The 9206-nt window shown below is 42.9% G+C and overlaps 2 protein-coding genes across 5 annotated transcripts; one reads left to right on the top strand and one right to left on the bottom strand.

Annotated features, from left to right (window-relative positions):
* Nucleotides 1-749: 749 nt before the first annotated feature.
* Nucleotides 750-6172, bottom strand: LOC124000043 (N-acetylmuramoyl-L-alanine amidase-like). Its single transcript, XM_046306139.1, has 5 exons — nucleotides 5999-6172; nucleotides 3720-4565; nucleotides 3289-3499; nucleotides 1256-1550; nucleotides 750-834 (listed from the first exon to the last, which is right to left on the bottom strand). Exons 1-5 carry the CDS (start codon nucleotides 6108-6110, stop codon nucleotides 820-822), a joined length of 1479 nt encoding a protein of 492 aa, XP_046162095.1. The 5' UTR covers nucleotides 6111-6172; the 3' UTR covers nucleotides 750-819.
* A 479-nt stretch (nucleotides 6173-6651) lies between these two features.
* Nucleotides 6652-9089, top strand: LOC124000044 (trafficking protein particle complex subunit 5-like). 4 transcript variants are annotated; one of them, XM_046306142.1, is made up of 4 exons: nucleotides 6652-6839; nucleotides 7142-7294; nucleotides 7563-7850; nucleotides 7972-9089. In XM_046306142.1, the coding sequence occupies exons 3-4, from the start codon at nucleotides 7581-7583 to the stop codon at nucleotides 8266-8268; spliced, it is 567 nt and encodes a 188-aa protein (XP_046162098.1). In that variant the 5' UTR covers nucleotides 6652-6839; nucleotides 7142-7294; nucleotides 7563-7580; the 3' UTR covers nucleotides 8269-9089. The 4 variants fall into 4 exon arrangements, with proteins under 4 accessions (XP_046162098.1, XP_046162099.1, XP_046162096.1 ...); XM_046306140.1 differs by having other exon boundaries at nucleotides 6667-6839; nucleotides 7578-7850; XM_046306143.1 differs by lacking the exon at nucleotides 7142-7294 and having other exon boundaries at nucleotides 6654-6839.
* The last annotated feature ends 117 nt before the right edge of the window (nucleotides 9090-9206 follow it).

Here is a 9206-nt window from a genome sequence, read left to right as displayed (position 1 = left end):
CTTGACCACGGATAGCTTGATGCAGTGATAGACAGCAGAAAAGAGTTTGGAGCAAACGTTCAAATTCAACCTCTGCGGTCAAATTCAAGTTGATTGCGTTGCACTGGAAAAGTGCAATGGTAAAATGTGTGTGTGTGATTTTACACACTAGTCTTTTTTAGTATTTATGATTCAACATTGATAAACAGAACAATATCACAAATAGTGTACTAAAATGTGAAAAGCCTTGTTCATGTCTTTTACATTTATTATTATTATTTTTTTTTTTTACAGTAGGTGACACTAGTGAGCTGCCTGTGACCAACAATCAGATTATGTACTAAACCTATGACTACGTAGATTTATGAAGACCTCGTTTTCAGCCCATTTACTGAATTATAGAATTTCTCACATCACAAACTGCATCAAATTGTGTATTACGCCCAAAGGGGCAGGGTTAGAGCGTTGGTCCAGTAAGAGGTTGCTGGTTCAAATACCAGCACCGAAAGGTGAAATAATCTGTTGCTGTGCCCTTGAACAAGGCACTTAATCCTAATTGCTCCAGGTGCGCTGTACAACTCCCTGCGGGTGACTCACCAAGATGACCAGGTGTACACAATGAAAAAGCAATAAAAGCTGTCAATTGATTGATTGGTGCTGACGCAAAACTGACAACATAATTTCCTGACCTATTCAGATCAGCTCTATCAGAGCAACTATCAGAAAGTCATATATAACATATGTTGATTTAAAAAAGGCCAACACTGGAGCCGTTTTAGAAATTAAATATTTATTCTCTGATACTGATCAAGATTAATCACTCCACTTTTCACATTATCTTCAGTTTTGAACCTCCTGGGGAAAATGGAAAGAATGAAAGGAAGTTTGTGGAGATATAAGACCAGTAGACATGAAATAACAAAAACACATAGGCCTATTCATTTTTAATAACTGTCTAATATCCCCCACATATACATGTACACACAGATGTAGGCTCTTAATTTGAGTCAGTTTGCTACAGCAGGAAAATAATCCAGCAGCAACAGGAAATGTGAATTATTATGTGGATTAATTAATTCATATAAATTATTTTAGAGGTTGATACATTTTTTGCAATGAAAAATCAAGTCTGAAATTTCAAAGTGGAAACTGCAAACTTCAGAAGCATTTTTAAACCTCAAATACACTCCACGTTTTAAATGTCCTGCATTGCAGGAAAGTTATCCTCCAACAGGGTGATCAAATTAAGATCCTACATCTGTACACACTCTCTTACCCCAAAGTGCTCCCAGCCTGTGATCTCTGAGTAGAAGGCGTCTCCAGGACAGGAAGTCTTAACCAGCTGTCTGTGGCCATACAGGGTGAAGTTGCCGACCAGTCGCCCACCTCCCACAGCACAGGATGCCAGACGATCTCTCACCAGCTCCATGGTCTGCTCTGATGGCAAGCTGGAGGTGTAGTCACCGATGAATGACACCCCATAGCCCTTGGAGTTGTAGCCCTTAGTGTGGGCCCCTTGCCAGTGCCACCCACGCCCCTGATAGAGGTACCCGTCAGAGCCTGCCACAAAGCTGGAGACAAACATCGGCAAGGGATGAGTCATTCATCATGAGTTATTCATCATCAAGTGACATTTTGCTTGGTAAACAACAATTCCCAGAATTGGACAGCTAATTTCTAACCTCTAATTATGAGAGCGACACACACACACACACATACACACATAATGTATACTCAAACTTGACACATTACATATGTAACGGATGTGAAACGGCTAGCTTAGTTAGCGGTGCTCGCTAAATAGCGTTTCAATCGGTGACGTCACTTGCTCAGAGACCTTGAAGTAGTGGATCCCCTTGCTCTGCAAGGGCTGCGGCTTTTGTGGAGCGATGGGTAACGATGCTTCGCGGATGACTGTTGTTGATGTGTGCAGAGGGTCCCTGGTTCGCGCCCGGGTATGGGCGAGGGGACGGTCTAAAGTTATACTGTTACACGTGATTGTCATTGTCATTTGGTTTCGTTATTTTGTGCTCTGGATATTTGTGTTTTTCCTAGTTGGAACAGAGCTTCATTTTTGAGTAAATTCTCTGATTATTACTCATACCTGTGTCCTGCGCCTGACTCCGCCTTATCCATTCACCTAATCGCTGACAATCCTGTTTGCAATAAGGCTGCCAAAAACGTGGGGAAAAAATAAACTTTATGTCCTGAAAACAAAGTGTTATGTTTGGGGCAAATCCAAATCAACACATTACTAAGTAACACTCTTCATATTTTCAAGCATGGTCAGTGGCTGCATCATGTTATGGGTATGCTGGTCATTGCCAAGGACTGAGGATTTTTTTTAGGATGAAAAATAATGGAATAGATTCTAGAGGAAAACCTGGTTCAGTCTCCTGAGAGACTACTGAGACACTGGGAGACAAATTCACCATTCAGCTGGACAATAACCGAAAACACAAGGCCAAATATAAACTCAAGTTGCTTACCAAGACGACACTGAATGGTCCTGAATGACCTAGTTACAGTTTTGAGTTGAATTGGCTTGAACATCTGTCATTACTTTAAAATGACTGTCTAGCAATGGTCAACAACCAACTTGACAGAGCTTGAAGATAAAAACAATTTTTTAAAGTGCAAATATTGTACAATCCAGATGTGCAAAGCTCTTAGTGTCACGCCTGCTCCCCCTCCCTGGCGCTCAAAGGCACAAGGCTCCCCAGCATTATGCACTCCTGCCACCATCATTATCGACACCTGTCTTCCCCCCTGTCACGTGCATAAGCGATTATTGGACTAACCTGGACTCAATCACCTCTGTCATTACCTCCCCTATATCTGTCTGGTTCCCTGCTCTGTTCCCTGCTTCAGCATTAATTGTTATTTGTTGTTTTGTACCCGTGTGCTGACGCTGTTCTTGTCTTGGTCTTTGTCTGTTTCCTGATTAAATGTTGAATCCCTGTACCTGCTGCTCATCTCCGGAGTCGGTCCTTACACTTAGAGACTTAACCAGAAAGACTCACAGTTGTAATCACTGCCAAAGGTGATTCTAACATGTATTGACTCAAGGGTGTGAATACTTGTGAAAATTAGATATATTTGTATTTTTTTTTTTATACATTTGCAAACATTTCTATAAAAACATTTTCACTTTGTAATTATGGGGTATTGTGTGTAGATGGGTGAGATTGTTTTATTTATTTCATTCCTTTTGAATTCAGGCTGTAACACAACTAAATGTGTAATAAGTCAAGGGGCATGAATACTTTCTGAAGGCACTATATCCTAAGACCTGTGTACTACACATACCTGTATCCAATATCGTCCCAGCCCCGGTCATCCTGGTGAAAGCGTTGCATGGACCTCATGTCTGCAGAACACTGCTGAAAGGTGAGACAAGGCTGGCCAGGCTGGTAGGTGTGGTGGATGTACATGGACGAGAGGGGGAGTGACAGGGGGGTGGGGGTGCCCCGGTATGGTGCAGCCCCCCACTGACACCGTGGAATAATAGCTGGACAGTCTAGAGGTAGAGCAAAACAGAGAGAGATTGAGTTTTAACATGTTTATCCACTCCTTATTTCAACAATAACACCATGTCTCAATTATTGTTACCATTTGTGCTTTCTTGGATCAAAGTCAAAATTATTCCAATAAATGTTTACCTGTCCTTTTTAGCTTTCCCTGCACTAGAGTAACCCTCTGTATCTCTACTGTCTCCCTCTGCAGTGGGGTTTACTTACCCATGTATCTGTGGACAAACTCCTTTATTCCTTCCCTCACCACAGCTGTCAGCTCTTCCTTTTCCTGTGCCAACATCGTGGAGTGGTCGATCAGTCTCCTCTGTAGGACCAGGGATCTCACCACTTGCCTCTGCAGGAGGGGGGGTCTGGCCAGTTCTCTGAAGTTCTCCCTGCGTAGGCGGCTGATCAGACGAGGAGCAGCATCCAGTCCTTCCCCCTCAAGACGATGACAGTAGTACCTCCTCAGTAGGATGCTCAACTTGAGAGGACGCTGGGACTGAGCTGAGACCTCAATCCCCAGAATCACACCATCCATACCGCCGTTAACCAGGGCATCGGTGGCGAGGGAGGACTTGTCGGAGAGAGTGAAGACCTGAGGCGAGGTCACGTCATCCCAGCAGCCATCAGGGCCCAGGCGTTGGGAGAGGAGAGAGCTGTGGAAGCGCTGGAAGGACAGACCCAAGTTCCTAGCCAAAGTGAGGGGGTACAGGCCACGGACCCGACACCTCGTCTTAGACACTAGCCCAACTTCAATACCCAGGAGGACTGGGCTCATAGCAACCGTGGTGCCATCAGCAGTAAGGACAACCCCTTCCTCTCTACCTCTCTCTGTCACCTTGTGGTGCATAGCCCTGACAATGAAATCTGAGAGATTGGAGTCCATGACTGGTGCCTCTGAGGTGCTGTCCTCCCTGATAGTGCCCAAGAAGTGCTGCATGAACTCATCTCTGAGACCGGCTGCCCTGCGCAGGCCTCTCAACACATTTACAGGCTCCAGTCCAGGGTTACTGTCTTCGACCTGCTCCAACACTCTGATGAAGTCGTCCATATGCTGGGAGGACGTGACTGAAATCAGAAAACACACTCGTTTGCATTTGATAATATTCAGCATCGCTTTTCTATAAACAAAAACGACATACTGTTCTGTAATGCACCCTATAATGCATAAAATAGCATTTTCTTGCAACTTTATTTATTTCACCTTTATTTAACCAGGTATGCAAGTTGAGAACAAGTTCTCATTTACAATTGTGACCTGGCCAAGATAAAGCAAAGCAGTTCGACACATACAACAACACAGAGTTACACATGGAGTAAAACAAACATACAGTCAATAATACAGTAGAAAAATAAGTCTATATACAATGTGAGCAAATGAGGTGAGATAAGGGAGGTAAAGGCAATAAATAGGCCATGGTGGTGAAGTAAATACAATATAGCAATTAAAACACTGGAATGGTAGATTTGCGGTGGAAGAATGTGCAAAGTAGAGATAAATATAATGGGGTGCAAAGGAGCAAAATAAAATAAAAATACAGTAGGGGGAGAGGTAGTTGTTTGGGCTAAATTATACATGGGCTATGTACAGGGGCAGTAATCTGTGAACTGCTCTGACAGCTGGTGCTTAAAACTAGTGAGGGAGATAAGTGTTTCCAGTTTCAGAGATTTTTGTAGTTCGTTCCAGTCATTGGCAGCAGAGAACTGGAAGGAGAGGCGGCCAAAGGAAGAATTGGTTTTGGGGGTGAACAGAGAGATATACCTGCTGGAGCGCGTGCTATGGGTGGGTGCTGCTATGGTGACCAGCAAGCTGAGATAAGGGGGGACTTTACCTAGCAGGGTCTTGTAGATGACCTGGAGCCAGTGGTTTGGCGACGAGTATGAAGCGAGGGCCAGCCAACGATAGTGTCCAGGTCGCAGTGGTGGGTAGTATATGGGGCTTTGGTGACAAAACGGATGGCACTGTGATAGACTACATCCAATTTATTGAGTAGGGTATTGGAGGCTATTTTGTAAATGACATCGCCGAAGTCGAGGATCGGTAGGATGGTCAGTTTTACAAGGGTATGTTTGGCAGCATGAGTGAAGGATGCTTTGTTGTGAAATAGGAAGCCAATTCTAGATTTAACTTTGGATTGGAGATGTTTGATGTGAGTCTGGAAGGAGAGTTTACAGTCTAACCAAACATCTAGGTAATTGTAGTTGTCTACAGGTCTATAGGTCTGTAGCAGTTTGGGTCAAGAGTGTCCCCTTTGAAGAGGGGGATGACCGCAGCTGCTTTCCAATCTTTGGGAAACTCAGATGAGTCGAAAGAGAGGTTGAACAGGCTAGTAATAGGGGTTGCAACAATTTCGGCAGATCATTTTAGAAAGAAAGGGTCTTCCTCTAAGTAGCTGTAATGCATTTCCATGCTAACTTTCTTGCTCTCTCTCAAAAAGAGTTTAACTGGTCACGACCTTTAAATAAATGGGAGAAAAGTGAACACAAACAGATTGAGTTACCTTTGGTATCAGTGTGAGCACTGACCAAGACCACAAGAAGGGTCAGACACCATTTCCAGTGCAGTTCCATTGGAGAAATCATTGAGTCTTCGACGCCCTGTGCTCCTGACATGTATTATGCATGGCATCGCCTACATTGAAACATTTATAGGAAGGCAAAGGCATCAAGTGAATTATGCAACCACTGCACAAACAGATACGGTGCTGATGAATTTGAGCCATTTATTGAGGGACATGGTGTGGGAAATTGGCAACTGTTAGGTAAGTGTGTGTGGACATGTGTGTTTGTCCTTCTGGCTCAAGGTCTTTCTGAATTTAAATGTTTACCTTATTGCATTACACCACTGTCACTATTAAAACCTTTAGGTCGGCAATTTATTTTTCCCCCTTCTCCTCAAGTACTTTGCATAGACTGTTGTTTCATAATATCTCAATATTAAACAAAATTCTGTTTAAAACTACTGTACAGCAGCATCACATTGTGTATTGTGTTTAGGTAACAGTCTCTATTTAATCATTGAAAGGTCTGTGACGCATGAGAAGGCAAGCATGTTCTTGTTTCTTTTCCAAATGGCCCTGGAAATACACAGCAAGAACTCAAAGGAAATTCACATGCATCATTTTACCGGAATATTTATTTAAACCATGCAATTGAAATGAGGACATCTTGCATTTTTAAAAACTTTTTCAAGGCATGTAATTTAGATTACACATGTGGCAACCGCTAAATGTCAATGAGCACATGCACTGCTGATGATAGATCAGTGCTTTACCAGAACAAGACACGTGACCAGAACAGGAAGTCACCAACACGGCAGCAGGCTGAAAACATTGAAAGGCGGTAAGGGGTTTTAGGTCCTTATATAAGAATAATTAATTAACTAAATAAATATGTTTAGCTTGTTTACAGTGTGAATGACTTTTGGCTGTTTTGTCGTGGAGTGAGTTCGCTAGCTTGCTTGCCAATTTTAGCTAGCTAAATTATCACTAGCTAGCAGCAACATTAGCTGGCTAGTTATGCTAGCATCCAATATACTTTATCTGCCCCTTTCATCTGCGCTATCAGCCACTGTTTTTCCAATGCTGTTAGCTCCTCCTAATTCACGGAATCGTCGTTGACTAATCTCTGCATATGTACTGCAGGTAAAGATTTCCGCAGCCCGCGCATGCGCCGAAGCTGGCCCTCTTGAGGCGCGGCTACCTGAATCCCAAAACAACCCCCATAGGCCTTACTCCTGTCACCTGATTTATGCGCGAGGCACGTGACTACACAGCGAGCTGTGACGAATTCTAGAGGTGTGAGCCATACTTCCGCCCTAAGGCACTTGTTAAGATCTAAAAAAAAAAATAATAATAACCTACTAAAATACTAACTTGTTAAGAAGGATATGTAAACATTGTGGTTGAAGATCCTGCCCTCTAGGCTAGTTGAAAGTGTTGCCAGTTATCTATCTATAGCTAATCCTCTCAGATCTTCGCCTGCCTAGGGTAGTGGTGAGGGGTTGATTTGGAATTGAGAGGGCTAGCATATTATCACTTCAGGCTATTTTACTTCTATTTACAGATCATTCTCTTTCAGAAAATGGACACTCGGTTCACGAGAGGAAAGTCAAACATCCTGGAACGGCCTCTAACCCGTCCCAAGACTGAAGTCAGTGTGAGTGCCTTTGCACTGCTCTTCTCTGAGATGGTGCAGTATTGCCAGAGCCGCGTGTACTCTGTGTCCGAGCTCCAGCAACGCTTGGCAGACCTGGGTCAGAGCGTTGGCGCCAGTATGCTGGACGTACTGGTGCTGAGGGAGAAGAATGGGAAGAGGGAGACCAAGGTGCTTAACATACTGCTCTTCGTCAAGGTACGTGCTTGCATGGGCTCAAGGTAGATACGTTCATATGTAACAGTCTGATAAGGTGTAACACTTGTCATTATGCCCATGCATAAGTACATGTCTATAATATTCCATTTGCTTCATATAGGTGTCAGTATGGAAAGCCATGTTCGGTAAGGAGGCAGACAAGCTGGAGCAGGCCAACGATGACGACAAGACCTACTACATCATAGAGAAGGAGCCACTGATCAACGCTTACATCTCTGTGCCCAAGGAGAACAGCACACTAAACTGTGCTGCATTCACCGCTGGCATCGTAGAGGCCATTCTCACACACAGTGGCTTCCCTGCCAAGGTCACAGCCCACTGGCACAAGGGCACCACGCTCATGATCAAGTTTGATGAAGCTGTGATAGCCAGAGACAAGGCCCTGGATGGCAGATAGATGAGAGAGTGTTGGTGTACACATGCTAGAATAAGAGAATGATGAAGTTGATCATCATTCTCACTAGGTCTCAATATGCTCTGCTGTGTGAACGAGCCAGTAATGTGAGATATGGACTGAGTGGGTGAGTGGTCTGTCTGTTGACAAGTCTGCATAGGAGTAGTTGAGTTGAAAATATACAGTATATTGAGAAGTGAAACAGGATGTCTATATCACCACATGAGAGAGTAAATATGAATGAATGATTAGAATGTTAATCCCAATTCTGAGCTATTATATTTATTTTGGTCCAAGGAGAGTTCATATGAGACAACATTTATAAAGGTCAATGTTTCTTGTGAATCTCCTCAGTCAGTCAACCCTTATCTAATGACTTTGACATTCTCACTGACAGTGTATCTTAAACCATCTCTTATGACTGCATAGGACATCATCTCTTGTTTTTGATATCTCAAGACATTTCTGAATCACACAAAGGACCAACACATTGAAAATATGGACTGCAGTATATTACACCAATATGTGCAATGGTTTACCCTCCAACTGAGTTCAACGTGGTGAAATTAAAGACTGTCATTATGTTCCCTAAACAAATTACATTTTAAGCTATTATTCAAAATGTGAAAGTTATCAGTGGTCCTTTCCACAGAACATTATGTTGGCAAAAATATAATGACTCAGGGGTTTGTAGGTGTAGTTTTATTTTACACCTTTATTTGTTTATAGCTAGACTTGTTTGAAATACGTTTACCGTTTATCACCGTGTGTAAGCATTTGAGCAATTAACTGATATTAAAAGACTTGCTGAGTAATTCTAAAGATCTGGTGATCATGAGGAAAATCGATTAATCCAGGGGTGTGTTCAATTTGTTTGAACGTTTGATACGTTCAACAATTTGTACTTAACATTTACATTTTAGTCATTTAGCAAACGCTTT

This window comes from Oncorhynchus gorbuscha, linkage group LG16 (genome assembly GCF_021184085.1).
Source record: "Oncorhynchus gorbuscha isolate QuinsamMale2020 ecotype Even-year linkage group LG16, OgorEven_v1.0, whole genome shotgun sequence".
In the NCBI taxonomy this organism is placed as follows: Eukaryota; Metazoa; Chordata; class Actinopteri; order Salmoniformes; family Salmonidae; genus Oncorhynchus; species Oncorhynchus gorbuscha.
Note: the sequence above shows the minus strand (reverse complement) of the source record. Positions and strands in the feature narration are given on the sequence as shown.

Bases quoted from the DNA above. Each gene is read 5' to 3' on its own strand.
- LOC124000044 (XM_046306142.1), top strand. From the start codon at position 7,581: ATGGACACTCGGTTCACGAGAGGAAAGTCAAACATCCTGGAACGGCCT. The intron at 7,851-7,971 runs GTACGTGCTTGC...TGCTTCATATAG, and splicing joins ACATACTGCTCTTCGTCAAG to GTGTCAGTATGGAAAGCCAT.
- LOC124000043 (XM_046306139.1), bottom strand. From the start codon at position 6,110: ATGTCAGGAGCACAGGGCGTCGAAGACTCAATGATTTCTCCAATGGAA. The intron at 3,500-3,719 runs GTAAGTAAACCC...CTCTACCTCTAG, and splicing joins GTTTGTCCACAGATACATGG to ACTGTCCAGCTATTATTCCA. The intron at 1,551-3,288 runs GTATGTGTAGTA...GTTTGTCTCCAG, and splicing joins TGGGACGATATTGGATACAG to CTTTGTGGCAGGCTCTGACG.